At 34.9% G+C, this 20153-nt stretch overlaps 1 protein-coding gene across 2 annotated transcripts in view; it reads right to left on the bottom strand.

The window, feature by feature from the left end:
- Positions 1-20153, bottom strand: part of Spt20 (transcription factor Spt20 homolog) — a 70384-nt gene that overhangs the window by 4794 nt on the left and 45437 nt on the right. For both annotated transcript variants that reach the window (XM_089087509.1, XM_089087510.1), the window contains exons 9-14: positions 13058-13232; positions 10890-11114; positions 8354-8514; positions 5474-5576; positions 4649-4791; positions 1549-1680 (exon numbers count right to left, since the gene is read on the bottom strand). In XM_089087509.1, the coding sequence (XP_088943635.1) occupies positions 1549-1680; positions 4649-4791; positions 5474-5576; positions 8354-8514; positions 10890-11114; positions 13058-13232 (939 nt within the window). The remainder of the gene's footprint in view (positions 1-1548; positions 1681-4648; positions 4792-5473; positions 5577-8353; positions 8515-10889; positions 11115-13057; positions 13233-20153) is intronic.

The raw sequence follows: 20153 nt of genomic DNA, 5'->3' as shown, positions 1-20153 counted from the left end.
TTATTCCATATATAGTCTCATTTGATGAGTCTGGTCAGATCATATCTGATGAGACCTGTCTGACCAGTCTAATCGTCTATAAAAACAATTTCGTCGGTTTCAGTTGGATGTTTTTTTCTTTCTTTTTTCCTCAGTGCTTCTTCTTCTTCTAATTCACAGAAGGCGGGCTATTCAGTTGATACTATTTAGCCCTTTTCCTTTTGCTTCACTCTGTGGGCTACAGAGCTACTGGCTTGGTTGTCTCTTATTTATTAGATATTCTCAGATATCTTTCAGTAGATCTTTCGACTCGAGGAGTTCAAATATAAGATGATAGATATCGATTTCTGTGCTCTGTGTGCAGGTATAGTTGGCTAGGCTCTTGGCTGATAGTGAGATTTTTTGGTGTTTGAAGCATTTTAAAAGTCTACAAAGCAAGGTATGTTTTGTAGACGTCAGCATATTACATTCAAATTAGCAATGGTCAATTGTTTCATTATTCACATTACAATGCCTGCAAAGAGGGGACGGGGTAATTTAACCCCTTGAATTAGAAAACTTATACAAGAATGTAAGAAAAGTTAGTCCATTTGTTCCAGAACGAATTCTATGATAAATTTTAGAAAGATACTTATTGGGAAAGGGGGAAAGGATAGGATTAATCCTATTAAAATTATTATCTGATAGCCTCCATCGGTAAATATCTCTAATCGGGATTGGTCTCCCACTTGGCTGGTCAATATTTATAGCATTTTTTGCTATTTCATCAACCTGATGATTACCACTTATGCCAGAGTGGCTAGGAATATACTGAAAAAAAGTTCTTTACCTCAGAGTTGGTATTACCTCACTTTCTTTTCTGCTTCTTCTTCTCCCATGCCTTTTTTTCTTTCTGTGAAAATTGTTTTTTCCATACAAACTGTTTGATATTATTCATGTTTGATGTTTGTAACTTTGATGCTTGATGTTGAATGACTTATCTATAGATACGCAAAAGTATTTTTCCCCTAAATTACAAGGAATTAAGCCTTTTAAGGGATGTTTGCTTAGATTCGTAATTCTTTAGTATTTATGGTGTTATGAATAAATTTATTGGATCTTAATTGAAGAACAACCTTCACTAAAGCAGAGTAAAAAACCCGGAACACTTGAGAAGGTCAATGAATACATTAATGCTACTTTAAGCCAGCATCTACCGTGATTACAAATATATGTGACACAATATTTATTTACTGGTTGTAGAATTTAAAGGAAACTTATCCTCACCATGTTTTAAGAATATGATTATCTACTTTACTGAGACACGACCAGGCAAGTAAAAAAAAAGAAATGGAAATGAACTTATCATTTACTCTTTTTCGAAACACAATATTTTCTATCATTTTCAATACCAGCAATCCCGTAACTGCAACCCACAAATGCGTAAGAGTCCTTAAAAAGATGACTGAAAGAAAGAAGACAAAACATGACTGGGCAGAAAATATTTGGAATGATTTCATGTAGCCTATCATGTACCAAAATGAAACCACATTATTTTTCAGCCCTTTTAAACAGCCCTGGGAATCTCACCTGCACATTTTGAAGATTACCAGTATTGCCATCTTGCATATTCATCATACTGCCAGGATCTGAGGATGTAGATGGCGGACCTGTACTTTGGATTATGGGCTGCTGACGTTTTTGTACAGCTACTCGCTGACCCTTTAATTTGAAAAGAGTAGTCAAACTTAAAATTAGAAACAAAGGACATGGGAAACTCACGAAAGGAGAATTTATATTCAAGAAACAAAAATAGTACCAGTTAGCACTAATCAAAAATCTTACATTGGGGCGAAAATTAAAGAGCCACTTTAGCGGAAAAGGGAGTCATAAGAATATTTTTATACATATTTTTTTTTCAATTAGTCTCTGCTCCAGAAAGACAATATACAAAAAGTATAACCCAGAAAGGACAGTATAAGAACAAACTTACAAAATAGGCTAATAAGTGAAAATTTGATTTTAATAAATCAAAATCAAACTTGCTTTTATTCTTTTTAAATTTTGCTGGCTAGTATTGCACTATTAATGGCACATCCAGTTTTTCATTTATATTAGATCTCTTTCGTTAGAAAAACAACAAAATAATTGTGCAAAATGTGCTTACGTATGAAAATACGAAGTAATTAAACCCCTTTTCTTTTTTACAAAGAGAAAAACTGTCACATTTTGCTTCGTAAATTTTTAGTCTTTTTTATAGAAAAAGTGTTATCATTTTTCTCATTCAATATTTATTATTATGGATTATTCTGATTTCAAATAATGAATGTTTAGAAGTAATCGTTAAGTACTCTTCAACAAAAATAAATTAAACAAGGGAAACAAACATAAAGCCAATAATTGAAAAAAAACCTGAAAAAATGGGAGGAAGGGTAGGCAAAACTATGCAGTGAGTCGCAGACATGAAATTGCAAAACAAGGTATGGCCCCTAAGCAGCATAATCAATACATAAGCTTTATGGGCATTTTTTCCGTGGTCGATTTTAGTTTTTTTTGGAACTACATTTTTTGAGGTTGTCTTAAATTTTTCTTTCCTGTTATGGGCTGCAGCTTCTTTGTTGTCCATTCTTATTTCATAAAATCAATCTATTTTAAAGCAAAAATCCCAGGAGAAACATTCTAAAAACAACTCTGATTGGTAATAACTACAGATTCGTTTCAGTGTAAACGAGATTATCAAGAAGCGCTAACTCTTACAACAGTTACACAAGAGTATCTCACACCTGCTACATAATTTTCATTCAAGACCAACACAAGGGAAGGTTTATAAGGTCTAGATACTCGCCAAAATGAAAAAAAAGTCTTAAGGGCGTGATCCCGATAGCCCTACTGCGTACATGTCTGCCCGTATCTTTCAGCAGGTAATGCTGAACATTTTTTTTCTTTTTTTTTGTTGTTTAAAAACGTAAGTCAAAACAAGATCAGTTCTAAGCTTAGCCACCAAAAGGTAAGGCTGGCTAAAAATACATGCAGCAAATTTCGTCACCCTAACCCATGCTTGGTTCAGGACATTTTTCTATCTATAATATTTTGAAGTTTAAACATAGAGAAAGGGGTTTAACGGGATGTCCCCCCCCCCTCTCCTCATATTTCTGCAACAATAGGAGAGCTATCAAACCTCAGTGTACATATTGAACAATTTACTCAATGCCCACTTCAAATGGATTTGAAGAGCTTCCCACAAAAAAAAACTCAAACGTTTGGGCAAAAAATCCTCCTTTTGAGGCTTCAGGCAACAAAAAAGGGCAGTACTCTACAACAGTGAAACCCCTCAAATGAATCAACTTAGTCAAAGGAAGCTCAAAAGTACCTTTCTATAATAACCATTAATTTTTGTATTGACCCATTTATGTTTAGGGACAAATGCGTTGTCACGTGTCAGTACTACCCCTGAAACACGGAGGTTGTAGAAACAGTGTTGCGATACTTATAAATCGATTGTCTGTCTTAGAATTTTTGCTTTTTGATTGTATTCGGGTCAAAATAATTAGTTTTCAGTACACATAACAGAAATTGACACTTTTGCGGTGGTACGATCTCTTTTGTCACTTAAGAAGGGCACTAAAACTTTTTAATAGTACGGTCAAACCAAGTTTTTACGATTCTCTTCAACCATTGATCCATGTAGCTGTTTTTGCGTACTTTTTAATTTTACCACCACCCTTGAAATAATTCCTACAAATATCTTTCTTCCAGTTCTATTACTATCACCGACCCCCCTCCCCTCCCAGAGCTTAGTTCTGGGTGCACCACTTATGTATAATAAGGGATTCAATTGTAACTATATAGCTTCAGCTTCTCTTTTTAAGCACCAGTTAACGTATTACTGAACAATTCATTCCTAAATCATAAAAAAAGAATTACTGAATTTTATATAACTATATCTACACGCTTTTCATAACGTTAAGAACACTATTTTGATCTTCCTATGCAAGATGATGTTATTACCATTTGCCACTACAGTGTTGAACAAAAATGTAGTTTGTCGTAAGAAATTGACAATATTTTAAAAATTAATTTTTTAATTACAAAATGTTTTTAAATACTTCATTTTTCCTTAAAATGAGCCATTAAACAGCTCTCTACGACGTTCCAGTGCCCAGCTATCTACGAAAAAAAAAAAAAAAAAAAAAAAAAAAAAAAAAAAAAAAATTTACTGTCGATGCAGAATATCGTGGTTTCAACCACTTTTGTGGATTTTCAAACTAATATATTTTCCTTGTTATTCAAGCCAAGGGACGGTAAGTTTCTTATTTAGGGGTTTCAAACAAGGCGGTTCTAATGGAGTACTTCTTGTTTTGATCTGACGCTATTTCCAGGAGTTACGGGCTATTACATTTTTTAGTAGTGGACGTGATCGTCTCTTACTAGGTTGCTAGCTACCACTGCAACTCGGAGAAGATTTCAAAAATATATTTCCCTAAATTTAATCCACTTCTTCTAGTCATGCAATGCAATATTTTTAAAATACCACTTCAGGATTTCAATGTCAAAAGGTGAACACAATATCTATATAGAAGCGCATAGAACACACTTTGAAGGATACTTACCAGAGAGTCCTCATATTAGACCTAGGGAAACAACCACACTAATTTATAGTAGAAAAAGAGAGTTTTCCCAAAGAACTTACCGAGCCAAGTGGTGTAGAAACCGGAACAATGGTTCGTGGGGAGAGCAAACTTGCAGCAGAGCTGGCTCGGGAAGAAATAGAAGGAGGACTGGACAGTCTTTCTAACATTGAATTGGGGTCAGGAGTCACAGAGTGTGGAGAACCTTAAACAGACAAAAATTGACAAATAAGTTTCCTACAGTTGATTGTGCATTTTTTGGGAAGCATAAATGATTTTGCGCGCAGCTCTTTTTACAAAATTATTGGCTATTTGACTTTAAAGCCATTAATAGAAATATCTAATATTCTAATTACTCAATTCCTAAGCAGTAATTAGCTTTAAATTGTTGAATCATTCATTTTAAAATAATAACCTTCTACAAAACTTTTGTGTCTTTTTACATACCAATAAAAGTTGTAAAATACCAGGCCAAGTATCAGTACCAGTGCAGAGGAAAAAAGGACTTTATTTTTCAATTTTGCTAAATTTAATGTTGGTTGGATTATCCATTCATTTACTTCTAAGAATTATTTCAGCTCAGAGCCTCATTCGTGAAAAAAAAAAACACAAAAAAGATCAAAGATGGAGTTCTTTTTTTAAGGGCATTTGTTGCTGTAACTGGGCAAGTATCTAACCAAACAAACATTTAAATACAACGAGAACATTGACTTTGATATAAATACACAGTACTTACAAGGAAATTGAAAAGGAATTACATTAGTTTAATTAAGTTGGTTTAATCATCGGAAAAAGTTAAACCCAACTAATTTTGGGAAGGGAAAACCTCTTAGGGGGTGGGGGCGGGGCATTTATATAAAAAAAATACTACAATCGATATATCTTACCTGCCAATAGAGAATTCAGCGTCGGATTCGGTTGTTGCGGTGTTACAGGGCTCTGTAATTCTGGTTTTATTCCTTTTTGGCCATTTAAGGCATTGATGCCACTCTAAATAAGTAACATGAATTAGTATTCTTTAGAAAATGTTAATAGCAATGAAGCTTATTTATGGCATTAATTCTAACAAAAATGGCAAAAAGTAAGGAGGAAAACGGTAAACAACAAGATTTTGTAATAAGATGATATAAGTCCATAATGATATATCCTTATACATTCTTTTAAATACTATTTTTAAAAATAACAATTATTTTTGCTACACAGATCTACAGATAGCTCTAAAAAAAAAAATGTATCTGATAAAGTAAATAAAAGCCTTTCAATTTAATTCAAGTAAATTACATCACATTAAATTTTAATCAAATAGTGACACAAGTGTTTAAAATTTTAACAGAATTTCATTTGATTTTTTCAACTAGTTTCTTTAAACTAGTTAAAAGAAAAATTCTGATACAAGAAGCAACATTAAATGCCAATATAATATACCCTAAAATTAAACTGAGATAAAAGCCGAGGGAGGTAGGTGAGACCAGAAAGTTATAAAGGTGAAAAAAATATATAATAATTTATTGTCACAAAAAATGAGTATAATAATTTAACAAAATAATGAATAAATGATTGAATACAAAATCAAAATGACTAGCCTATGAAATTCAATTGGACTCATGAAAGGGAGCTTGGCTTCTAAGCGAGATAGTCTCAAGACAGAGATTTTAAGGCCACTGGAAAACAAGCAGCATATATCTTTACTTAAACAGTATTATTATCGAAAAACAGAATGAAAACGCAAAAAAAAAGGAAAAACAAATTTTAAAGGCCTTAGAATTAGAATACTTCAAAAAAAACACGGAAACTATGAATACAAATTATCAAAAAAAGGTTTATAAAAATTAATAATACAAGAGGTTATACTACAAGACATTGAAAGTGAAAACCTTAAAAACGAACAAAAAACCCAGAAAAGGAAAAAAACAACAATAAGAAAAAAATAGAAGGAAATAAAAAGGAAAGAAAGAACCAAATGAAACGCTCTATCGGTTATATAAGAGCATGGTCGCTAACAAAATAAAACGTAAAGAATTTTTTATCTGAAATCTTCTTAGCAACAACATCTTCATAATAAATTTTTATTATCCATCAGACCAGTAATGGACTTTGAAATAATTTTTTTTTTCATAACCCTTTAAATATTTGATTTATCACAGAATGTAGCGAGAATGTAGAGCTTTAAAAAAAGAAAAAAAAAAAGAGAATATAGCAATCTCTGGTCCAAAATATTCTAAATCTCAAACAGTCGTTTGTTAAAAAGTTTATCATCTTTTAAAATTGTTTTTCCTTGTTTCTTAATATCAAACTTGCCGTCGCTTAAGTTAGGATCAATAATTGATGTGCATTTCATTTGCCTTCCAGCACAATTAAGCAATTAAAAAAGGACAGAGCACACACTAACATGTTTTAGCTATGCAATGAAATGACATGCATCTCTTATTTTTTAAGCAAGCTACAAGTTTTTTTTTATTAGACTAAAGTCCCATCCACAATGAGATTTCGTTAATACCACGACTTAGCTAGAGCCAATTTGATCAAACCAGATTTTAAATAGAATCTTCTAACTGATAGAAAATTTCTGCGGCAATTTCTGATTGGCTCAAATTAGTGCTCGCTAAATCCAAGTATTAGCACAATCTTATTGTGAGTGGGCCTTTAGCGAAGAGTATTGGTCAATTTAATGTTTGCCAAAAAAAAAAAAACAATTTCAGTGCTGCGCACTATTTAGCCAACACAAATGCCTCCCAAGTCTAAAGAAATGAGTTATGCCCGGTACTGAAATTAGCGGAAAAAATTTCTTTTTCCATTTCTCACTTTGTAAAATATGGACACCACACCTCTTTTTGGTGCGTCGACGAAAACTTTGAAAAGCAGTATAAATGGCAATTTCAATATGCATGTATAAAGACTAAAAATTATGTTTGTTCGTGCTTCTAAATAAGTTTGGCTCAGTTTACACTAGCTCTAAATGGGTATACTACTCCGTTTGGGAATTAAGAATAGTTATTGAAGGTTTTGCGGAAATATACAGGATTGAAGATCTGACTGGACTTCAGACACCCGGACCACGATGAAAGCTATCCGTACTTTTTTTTGAGATTACAATGATCCTAAGACTTAAACCCTCTCCACTTTTTAGCGCTGAAACATCTAGGATTGTCCTTGAGACAGAGCTAGCACGCCACAGGCGCTAGTTACCGAGGTCAAACGATATGCAGACTTCCTGAAAATAGCTTCCTGAAAGTTCCTGAAAATAGCAAACAAAAGTTTTGACAATAGCCTGCCAAAAAAGAGAAGTTTTTCACAACTAGACAAAGGATACCAAAGCCCTACTTTCTGCGGGGTGCTACCATTTCGACTAACCGCCACAAATACTAAACATCATAACATCTAAAATTTTTTTATAAGTTTATATAATAGTAATAAGTATATAATAGCTTAGAAACAAATTTCGGCTATATATTTGCACATCAGGGGGGTGGGCGTAAATCAGAGCATATATTAAATACGTAACCTAACCTAACCTAGGTACCTTTCCCCCCTAAGCCCCAAAAAACTAAAGTTTTAAAATTTTATATGTTAGGACGGTTAGTGGTTCTGACGGATTTTTTTGTCGATGTTATGACGAATTTTGTACTACTCCTAACGGTTAGATGTTATGACGCCTTCCCATTTCTGCAATATGTATCGCAAGTTATTTCCTCTTGCTTGAAAATAACAAGCAGATTAACAAGGTTCCAAGAAACTTCTTAAGTGATACTGACTATACAAGAACTTACATCTGATGATACTGGTGGATCAATAGCGAGTACTACATCTTCTGGCCGTGGGGTTGCAGGAGTTCGAACCATAGGGCTATGGGCTACAATGGGCCTCGGTGATGTGGCACCAGTCAGCCTGGGACTTCCAGGGCTTACAGAGCGATGGCCCCGCATAGAATCTGGAAAGGTTGTTATTTGAGAATCTGAACAAAACAGGCGCTATTAAGAAAGACAAACAAGAAATTCAGTATTTTAATCAAAATGTAACAATAAACTAAAACAAAACGAATAAGCATCCCAAGTAAAACACAAAACAGAATATTTTCACCCACGGTTGTATACAAAAAAAACTTCAAACACATTTTTGGGGGCAAAGATCCGTATTTTCTCCGTTTAAGGCATGTTTCTTATAAAATTGTCATGGTGAAAGGAGGCAAAAATACTAATATCATCAGGGGGCTCTGTCGTACACTAAGTTGTTCTGCTCGTTCAATCTCACTCTTTACCGTTATTAAAAAGTACATACACTACATGCTAAAATTTTTCAAAAAACAACTTCTCGACACACTCTTCAAGACATTCATTTCAGAGGTATTTGAACACTGTTTTTATATATGTTATCTCAGTAATTAATAATCGAATAGATTTTATTTGAAAAAACGAAAAAAATTGGTAACCCCCCGAAACTTATTTCTTTTTTTCGTATCACCCGATATACAAAGAGCGAAACGACAAACAAAGCAAACGACCTATTCAGTCAATTCAATATTAAATTCATAAAAGTTACGTCCATAAATCTCATACTTGAGAATTACGAGTACAAAGCGAGAAAGAAACTTTGTTTATATTTCGCATGTCGCGGCCCAATTAGCAGGAGTTTGAGAATAGGTGTTTCCACTTGGCGAGGGAGTCTCAGTCTGAGGGAATGATGAAGAGGGGGAAAGATATTTCGGTGAATCGGACAGCTCAAAAGGGATAACTTAAAGTTTCGGCAGACATTTTGAAGGCACTCAGACCAGGTTCCAAGCTTAATGTCCCTAGATAACACCAAATCAGGAGCTCTAGACTCTTAAGATGCAATCACTAAGGCTCTAAACTGATTCTCTCCAACAAGTGAGACTACCAGGCTTATTCAAGGGAGTAATAGTGTGGAAAATAATACTCAAGGGAGGAATGGATAGAAGTTGTGTAGATATGGAACAGTTGTGGGGAAAGGATCCCGTACCTTGAAAGAACTTTCAATGGCTGTATCCACTTGTTTCCCATCGATGGTCAGGAGTTACATAAACCCCTAGTAGTTTTATTTCATCAACCTTTTGGGAGGCCAAAAGACGTGGGCAGAAATTAACATTATGATTCAGAAAGCAGAAACTTAATATAACAGATTTATCGATACAGACATAGTCGCTGCATTATCTTTCTCAACAAATGTTTCTAGTCATGCCCCCTCCTTGAATAATAATCGATTTTTTGTCCCATCCTTGAATCTCTAAAGAGTTTCTCTAGCAAGGATAGATCATCCACGTATTTTACCCACTCTGAATATTCTACTGCCAATTTGTTTACTATAACAATAAACAAAACTAGCGCAAAAACAGTACTTTGTAGCACGGCACAGTTAATCTCTAGGGCATCAACAATTTTGCCATTTTAATTATTTTTTGCTTCTTATTAGTGTGGAAGCTAGTAACAATTCTTATCGAAAAAGGTTGAACATCGAATTCATCGAATAGTTTCTTCAGATGGATACTACGTCTAATCAGGTCAAATGGTTTGCGCAAATCAACTGCAATGAGGTTCAACCATGTTCCCGGTAAATCAAGTCCTTTTAGAGTTTTATCAAGGAGACTCACAAGGCAATGCGATATAGAGGAGCGAGGGAGGTTTCAAAATTTGGCATCATCCACAAAAGGGAGAAGTTTTTAGCCTTACATAGAGAATTCGCTCATATACTAATAAAACATGAAGTCATTGTTATAGGGCAGACACCTGTTAAATCATTAGAAGAACTTTTTCTGGTATTAGGGTTACAAACCTTCCATAAGGTCGGGTATTTGCAAGTCCGAGTAATAAAATTAGGCAATGCCATAGGCAACTTTTTTTTATCATGCTAAATAAAAGAACTTTTGATCCTTTAGAGAAAATTTAAAGCAAAATACATACAAAAATGATATGTACTTGCTTGCTTCTTGCTAAAAAAAAAAGAAAAAAGATCTACGTTACCGTTGCATATTTTGAAAGTTTGAGAATAAAATTCCGAAGATGACAAAAAATTAAACAATATTCAAGCCTGAGCCATAGAAAAAAAACGCCTCGGATATGTTACAGTGTTTCCGATTTTTTTAATCAAATAATTATTTAAAAAAAATAATTATATACAAATTTTAAAATTATAATTTGAATTCTGGACTTTTGCTAGTGTTGAACTAATGACGCTAATAAAATCTTTCGTAAAATTTTATTGGACATCCTTCTGAAATTAAACTCAAATTAAAATAGATAATCTCTACAGTTTCTCTAGAACAACTACCAATGAGGACATTTTAATACTTACCAGTTAGAGAGGCGTTTCTTGTTGCAAGCAACGAAGCCAAGTTTGCCGGTCTTGTGGCACGTGGAACAATGCCACGAATGGGTGCAGCCACAGTTCCACCGCTTGGCTGTTGAACGCCAGGCACTTGTTGATTCTGAATCTGCACGCTTTGAGGAAGAACAATCCTGACTCCTTCTTCTCCACCACTGGTAGACTGTCCACCTGGTTTAGCAATTGCAAGTCCACCTAAGATCGATTAAACAGCTGTTATAAGGTATCACCTTTGTATTTGAATAAAGATAGCAAAATAAAATAATAAAAATGGGATATGGTAATTTTAAGACATTGAGAATATTGCTTATTTTGTATAGTTAATTAATATTCTTCGACGAAGACTACATAAATATTTAATAGCTAAATATTTACTGCAACATAGGCCACATCAGGTTATGGGAAAAAAAACTTACACATGTAATAAATGATTAAAACACCACTAACCTTATCTACTCAAAATTTGCCAAAATATTTCATCATGTTTCATGCCCACTTGGACAAACTTACCCAACCTTGCAAAACCTTCGAAATTTCCACTTTAAATCCAACCCTCCAAATATGTTGAAAACACCTCCCTCCTCAAATCCCCTAACTCCTTATAAATGCTCACCAATAGATATGATCTTGTTCCTTTCCACGCATAAGAAACTGACAAGGGTCATTTTTAATGCCGTAACTCCCCATGTGTCTCCTATTGTCAACAGAGTATCAAAGAAATTATGCCGAATAGAAATTGCTCCTCTTAAGTCTTCACAACTCATTCCCGCTTGGAAATAATCTTCCAAATTGAAATTTCTCTTAACCAAAAATAGATTTTATTTGAGAAATCTGGTTGGATAAACACTGGACAGGAAAAAAAGAAAGAAAACTGAATAGAAGCGAATTTTCGGTATAGACTACTAATAGAAGAAAACTAATAGAAGCAAACTGAAAAGTCATCATAGCACCAAGTTGAATTTTGTGCACACAACTTCGCATATTCTTTGGCAATGAATGTGGCACTAACAGGAACTTAGCACTACAATCACCAACAAGGAAGTGTTATCCAGCAGATAAGGAAACATTAAAAACGAGCTTAAATCGAATTTAATTTCAACGCACTAGAGGATTCAATTAAATGTCTGCGGTTCTTGAATCCTACTAGAAATTCTCTGAAAACAGGTAGACTCTTTGTTTTTAAATTATTTTTTAGGTTATAGTATAGATAGGGCTGGGTTAATCTGAAAATGATAAGGAAGTTCTAAAAAGGCGTAAAAAAATGTCAATAATGGGGCATTTGGACGTTATCTTCGGCTCAATACAAAGAAAACGAAAATAAAGAGATAAATAAAACAAATGCAACTCATTTTTATCTCAGTTTCTAAATTTAGCTTTATGATTGTGATAGGTAATTGTTGAAGATAAAAGTATAACCTTTTTGTCTATTTTCCATAATATTTCTCCTAAACAACACAGTTTTTGCCCTAAACGTAAAAAACAATTGAAATAAAAATAAAATGGATGGGGGCATCGGATATTCTAATATATGTCTGTAAATTTTTTAGAAGGAATATTTTAGATACTTCAACAATTCTTTAGAAAGCTAAAAACAAGCAACAAAGCAAGACTTGTCAAAAATCTAATGTATCTCAGATGCTACTTTTTGCCTTGAGATAAAATGACAATCTGAAAATCGATGACTATAAGCTTTTCCTCAAACTGCAGCTATAAGCTTTGCCAACATTTCTTGTTGGCAACTGCAGCTTCATAGGATACCATAAATAAAGACTATATTCGCTCAAATTTTACGTCTTCAATTTTTGTTTGTAAGTTACACAAGTCCATCAGTTTTGGATAGTGACTATTTAGACACCCCATGGCTTTGAGGAGTACACTTTATCACCGTATCTGAAATGAACTAATGAAAAACCAGTACGTGCGTAAGGTGCCCTATTTTAAGGATTCGGGAGTTTTTGCAGAGATATATGAAGCCATGATTGAGCCAACAATCATTTGCCAAAAATGACAGGGAGAGAAAATGAGTATCCCCTTCTGGATTGCGCACTTTTCTTCAAATAGAAGCCTTTTGTAGCCCAGTCTCAAATCACTGATCGAAAATAAAAAGATTTATATCTCAAACGATACTACACCCTTACCTGAAGGTGTTCGCTGCAGCTGTCCAGAGTTAATCAATGACGTCAAAAGTGCAGAAATCGGAGGCGTCAACTGTCCAGATTTAAGATTCTCAATAAGAGCTTGACGTGTTAAAGGTTGACCCATTCGCGGCTGCTGTGTTGAGGCAATAGAGGGAATTTCACTCGCTTGTGTTACCTAGAGTAATTCAATTCAGGGTAAAAAGTAGATTTTCGACCCAAACAGTTATTTCTTGGATTGCATTTCAGACTGAGCGCTATTACAAGAAAAAAAGAAAGAAAAGAAACTGGAATTAGAAAAAAACGGAAACAAGTCCTTTAGCTAAAAACAAACTTTATAAAATCGACTAAACCTTATATCAAAATTTAAAATTATGGATTAAAACATCATTTTAAGCAAACATTATTTGACTTACGTTCTTCTATAACTTAAAAACCACCTGCTATCTTAAAGATTGTGATCAAAATGTTAAGAAAAACCTTAGCGCCACATAATCACCAAAATCTTCACCCCGCTGATGCTATACTTATTCGTGTCTTTTGACCCTTTCAGACCGTACGCAATCTAATGGTTAAGGTTCATTTTAAATATGTTTGCCACCCCTTTGATTGTTCTTAAACAGTCTGTAACACACACCATGTCGTATCTCACTAATCAGACTACTTTTTGTGCTCGTGTTTCTCAGAGGCGTTGGACTGCGCTGATATTCTTTAGCCGACATCTAGCGTGAAATAATAATAAAGTAAATCTCGAATAACAGGTGGAACGGCAAGTGTAGGGCAAGGTTCTAGGTGATGAAAAGATGGAACTTGGCACGCAAATGTCTTCACATTCTAGGCCGTCAGAGGAAAAGATTTTTTCGCAAGAGTTCAGGAAGAGTTGTAGAAAAAATGAAAGCAAAAAAGCAGCAAATGTGCTCTCATTCCTACCCGATGACCTTTCTGACTTGGAAATGTCATTTGATGGGACGACGACCCGTCGTGAGCACCACAGTCAAGCAAAATTTCTGAACACTCTGTGCTTCAAGAAGCTGCTGCTAGTTCGTCTACATTCGATAAAGAACAATCTGTCGATCCAATGGAAGATCTACCCCTCTCTCAGCTGCAGATTTTCGATTTAGAACTTGCTGAAGCTGATTGTGAATCTGATGATTCAGTACCTTGTGGAGAAAAACAACCTGCGGTAAAAAAGCAGAAGACGAAAGAGTACCGATGATGGAAGACTGGAATGGTACAAAGAGACAGACCTTGGATGGGAACTGAGCCACAGAACACCGATACTGACCTTCCGATCAACTTGTTTCGCGAGTTTATAACTGAACCAATGACTACCAACTTAGTGGACCAAACCAACTTGAACGCTTTCAAGAAAAAGCTCGTACAACTGAAGGTTTCCTTTACTGAGATGTAAAGATATCTCGGAGTTCGGCTTCTCATGGGTATTGTTAAGCTTCTCGCACTGCGAATGTACTGGAAAAAGGCAATCAGGTATTCCCCAGTAGCTGATCCAAATCAGTCGAGACACCTTTATGCATCTAAGCACAAACTTCCACATTAGCGACTGTACGCTCGCCAAACCAACTGAGCATCCTGAACATGATAAACTGCACAAAATATGACCCTTGTATGATGCATCTAGGGAAAACTCAAGTTGATCTTGCAAGAAAGAAATCCAAAGCGTGGATGAGCAGATCATCTCTTTCAAAGGAAGAATCGGGTTCAAACAGTGCTTGAAAGACAAACCCCATCGTGGGGAGTAAAGATGTTCACTTGTACGGGCATAAGTGGCGTAGTATACGACAACAAGATTTACACTGGGAAAGGAACTGTTGTGTGTCACTAGTCCAATGGGGCAAGATGCAGATGCTGTACTGCGTCTGGTACAAAACATCCCCAAGTTACTGAACTATAAAGTACTTCGTGACAACTTCTATACCTCCATCGAGCTCATCGAGAAGCTAAGAGATGAATATGGAATTAAATCATGCTGAACAATTAGAAGCAACAGGCTGAGAGGAGCTGTCCTCAGCTCGGACAGCGAAATGTTGAAACAGGGAGGGGTTGTATAGATGGACCTCTCAACTGAAGAGCTGAGAGACACAGTCAGGAATCCGTTGTAAAGCGGTATGACTACAATCGGTACATTTGACCTTTTTTATTGCTGTTTTGAGCCACTTGATGAATGCCAGAGATGGGACAGTTTCAGAGTGAATTCATCAGTTTTACTAAGTTGGACACTACCCTGAAACGGCAGCCAAAGGGAAGTGCCACTACGAAAAGTGCGTGAAGAATGACACTTGAAAGTATGAAGTTCGCCTCTGTATCATTAAGGATCGTATCTGCTTTACTCTCTTCCACCAAAAGTAGCCCAAAGTGCTCTCTGGAACGTAGACTTATTCACCCGAAGTTTCTGACGTGACCATATGGTTACAGCTGCCTTTGTTGTACCCAAGTGAAATTTGCTATGTTCAGGTTTGAAAAGGTTAACTATATTACGAAAGACTGGCTAGGAAAGTTTCCCCTTCCAGGCCTAATCTAAGTATAACATACGGGAGAATTCTAAAACTACTTAATTCATTAGAAAAAAAAATCTTTTTAATCACGCGCAGAAAAACGGCCTTCAAAATGAAATTTCAAAGTAGTAAAAATATTTGAGCATTTTTATAGAATATTTAAGTTCTATTTCGTCAGCTAAATTTAAAAATACCTAAGAAATTCCCGCCTCGGCTTGATCACCGCTACAAAGAGATTAGAAAACAAGGGTAAGGCTGAGTCCGTACAAAACATCACCTAAAAGCTAATGACAAAGGGCAAAAATACATTATGTATAAGAATCTCCATAATACCATACATGTTTCATTTATTTATTACATTTAGAAGGATGGTAAAATTCATCTGATGATTATTCACTTCTTTTTCAAGATGCTGCAACTGTAGTATTCATCAGTTGCCAAGAAAAAAAAACAGGACTAGAAAAAATATTGCATGATAAGCAATTTAAGCAGCAGAGAATAAAAAAAAGAGGGTAACGCTCACTTCATAAGCCAATGACTGTATGCTCATTTTTGGTTCAATGGAGCACTTAACTTTTCTCTGAAAACTTGTTTTTTGTGGAAAAAGTTTGTAGATTAGTTTCTAAAAAAAACATCTATCGAGGTGAATATATTATACTAAGCACCGGAGAATAGTAGTCATGGCCTTAATCCTAGCATACAGAAAGAGAGACGGGGACGCTGCTATATCACAATGTCATTTTTGGATTTCCTAATTCTCTAAAATAATCCTTACCTGTTTGGATACCACATCCTTTCTATAGCCAGGCACATCATCTATATTCCGCTTTCCAACCCCCTCTTATATTAATGTGAGAATAGTCAAAGCTCCAGAATTTTTGGGAATTTACTAAGGCTTTATTTGCTACTTGAGCTACATAATTTGCCAAAAACTATACTGTTTTATAGCAGGAAGAAACCGGAGACTTTCAAACAGTTTTTGGTAACGAACTGTAAGTAAGGAGTAGCCCGGCTCAATAGTAACCGAAACTCTAAAAAACGAAATTTTAATATCAATAGATACATCAGAAGAATCAGATTTTTATGCTAATTTTAAATATATAAATTTCATCAAGTCTTACCCGTCAAAAGTTACGCGCCTGAGAAAATTGGCTCTCGCAAGATACGCGCCTGAGGCCCCCTCCCCCGCTCATTTTTTCCCAAAGTCACCTGATCAAAATTTTGAGACAGCCATTTTGTTCAGCATCGTCGAAAAATATAATAGCTATGTCTTTGAGGATGATTTAATCCTCCACCGGCCCCGGGGGAAGGGCTGCAAGTTATGAAGTTTGCTCAATTTTTACATGTAGTATTGGTTATTATGGGAAGTATACAGACGTTTTCAGGGGGGATTTTTTATGGTAGTGAGGGGGTGGGTGGCTCGGTGGTTACATGGACGAAGTTTTCATGGGGGAAGGGGCATTGCTATGAAGGGGGCGCCGGATTTCCCAGCATTATTTAAAAAAAATGATCAGAAATTAAATAAAAAACAAGTTTTTCTACTGAAAGTAAGGAGCACCATCAAAACTTAAAACGAAGAGAAACTTTATGTATATGAGTGGGTTCACCCCTTGTCAATACCTCGCTCTTTACGCTAAATTTTCTTTCAGTACTTTCATAAGAGCTATTTATTCTATTTAACGGCCTTTGTGATTAAGGGGTCATTCTTAAAGAATTGGAACAAAATTTGAACTTTAGCGTAAAGAGCGAGGTATTGACTAGGGGGCGAACCCCCTAATATATGTATTAAAAACATATGAATACAGAATTTCGTTACGTAAGTTAATTCGTAAGTTACTTTACTTTATTTGTAAGTCAATATTAGGTAAAAATGTACCATGGGACATTCTGCGTATAGGTGTAATTAGTTGTGACTGGCTGATAGTTAGGATTAGACCACTTGAGATTGGCTGACTACAATCTAGGAAACCATCTGGTTTTTCAATATTTAAATTTAAATAAAAGTTAACTCTATACCCTAGCCTATTTACCAATGTTTTGCAGAAGTCAAAATAACAGATTATCCTACTAAAGTAGCCTAGACTAGGCTAGTCTTTTCAGTGTTCAAATTGGGATTTTGCGCCTATTGAAAAGATACTAATTTAGCTTAATTTCAGAATACAAATTTGGATAGGGAACAGGAAAAAAAAATGGAAAACTAGTATAATTTACTTCTGTCTCTTCGGCCAGGTTTTCAAGCTTCAAAAACGAATTACGTATATTTATTACTAATAAAAACGTTCGTAAATAAAATTAAACAACTTTCGTGAAAGCCATTTAACCAAAAAAAGGAAAATTAATATACAAATTTCGTTTAATTATTCATGTACGGTGAGCCAAAATCAAAACCTGCATTAATTCAAAAACGTTCAGAAAGTAAATTAAAAAAACAAGTTTTTTTAAACTGAAAGTAAGGAGCGACATTAAAACTTAAAACGAACAGAAATTATTCCGTAAATGAAAGGGACTGTCCCCTCCTCAACGCATCGCTCTTTACGCTAAAGTTTGACTCTTTCTCACAACTCTATTTTTTAAAACAATATAAAAGCTCTAGCGTAAAATGCAAGGCGTTGAGGAGGGGACAGCCCCTTTCATATACGGAATAATTTCTGTTCGTTTTAAGTTTTAATGTCGCTCCTTACTTTCAGTTAAAACAACTTGTTTTTTTTATTTTCTAAACTGGGATGAAACCTTTCAACTTTGAACTTTAAAGTACCTTTTCCGAGTATGTCTTTTCCTATTGATCAATTGTTTGATTATTACCGTGAACAAAGGATAAATTTTGGTGCTTTGACCAAAATGCATTGAAGCATTTATTTTTCAGTGAAAGCTATATTTCTAAGTATATACCATACATTCCGGGCTCTAGTTTCTCTAAATTATTCAAGCATAATCAGCTATAGCTTCCCAACTGAAAATTTACAAACCTCCAATTATTTCTCTCTATTATCTCTCCTATATGCTTTTTTCTTGTAGCCTGTTCTCTTAAAAAAGTTAAAAGACAAACGAGATCGCTAGATCCAATAGCTGGGTGCTCTGTCAGCATTTCACTGTTAACAACGTTCTCTAAATTACTACATAAGTAGAAAAGAGTTTTGGCCATTCCAAAATCAAGCAGACCTTTTTTATTCTATATATTTTTATTCCTAAATTCGCGGCACAAGGTATAATCAAATATTTGATTTGCCGCTAGTCTTGTATCGTGGTTTTTAGGTGGTTATTGAATCTTCTATAATCTTCTATGAACCTTTCAAATAGGCGATGTAAGCAACGAGTTCCATCGCAAGCTAAACCCATCATCTTCATTTATTACTACTTCTATAAACCTGTGGAAATTGATTGGGTGAATGGAAACCACCTATTATTTGGAAATTTATACCATTTACATTCACGGCAATTATGAAGAGATATACTGAGCTTTGCTGGAAAATCTGGGGTTTGCAATGTACATAAAACAAGGAGACGTTGCTGTGCGACGCTCACTTCATAAGCCAATGACGCAGGGATTTTGCTAGACAAGAGCCGGCAAACACCTTTTCAAACAACACTTGGCTGAGACAAAAACTTAATATTTTTGAAACAAAAAATTGAATTAAATATAAAGCGGGCTTCCTCTCCCATGAGGTAATGGGTGGTATTCCAGGCCATGACAACTATTCTCTGGTGCTTAGTATAATATATTCACCTCGATAGATGTTTTTTTTAGAAACTAATCTACAAACCTTTTCCACAAAAAAACAAGTTTTCAGAGAAAAGTTAAGAGCTCCATTAAACCAAAAATGAGCACAGATAAAGTCAAATAATCTTCCAAGCGTAAAACTACAACATATCACCATAAAAAAATAAATACAACCCAAAACGAACAGAAATTATCACAAATAACAGAGTCAAACTCAAAACAAGCAAAAATTAACATGAGTAGGGCTGACAACCCCCCTGCCTTCTCAAGGCCAGAACATAATCTGTACTTTACTGAAAAGAGAACAACAAATGACCGGGGATTGTCAGTTTACCATATACTGATATTTATTCCTTAAATTTTTAATAGTTTTTTATTTATTAAAGTAAAAAAAGTAAAAATATTTAAATTGTATTTTATTTTCAGTAAACTGCAAATTATGTTCTGGTCTTCAGAAGGCATTGGGGGTTGTCAGACCCCCCCCCCCTCTCCATGCATACACTAATGAAAAACTATGGGATGTTTGAAACCCTCATTAGGCTTAGGAAAAAAATTGAACATTTATTCAGTTCTATTTGTACAAAACTTCGTATTGTTTAAAATTGCCAACAAACCCAAATTATATACAGTAGATGGAATGTCAGTCATAAAAGGGGCTCATTTGATTGGAAATCAATTTTAGTGCCCTTTTTAATAGTCAAAATGATTTTGACTATTGAAATAATAGTCGCCTATCTTTTCCCCTATCACCCGTCATCTCCCCAAACACATCCAATCAAAATTTTGAGATAACCATTTTGTTCGACGTAGTCGAAAGGTCTAGTAATTATGTTTTTGAGGATGACAACCCCCCACAGCCGTCGGGGAA

This window comes from Artemia sp. Qi Xiang Cuo, chromosome 4, assembly GCF_049724085.1.
Source record: "Artemia sp. Qi Xiang Cuo chromosome 4, ASM4972408v1, whole genome shotgun sequence".
Lineage (NCBI taxonomy): Eukaryota > Metazoa > Arthropoda > Branchiopoda > Anostraca > Artemiidae > Artemia > Artemia sp. Qi Xiang Cuo.
The sequence above is the reverse complement of the archived record's forward strand: the minus strand, read 5'-3'. Positions and strand labels throughout refer to the sequence as shown.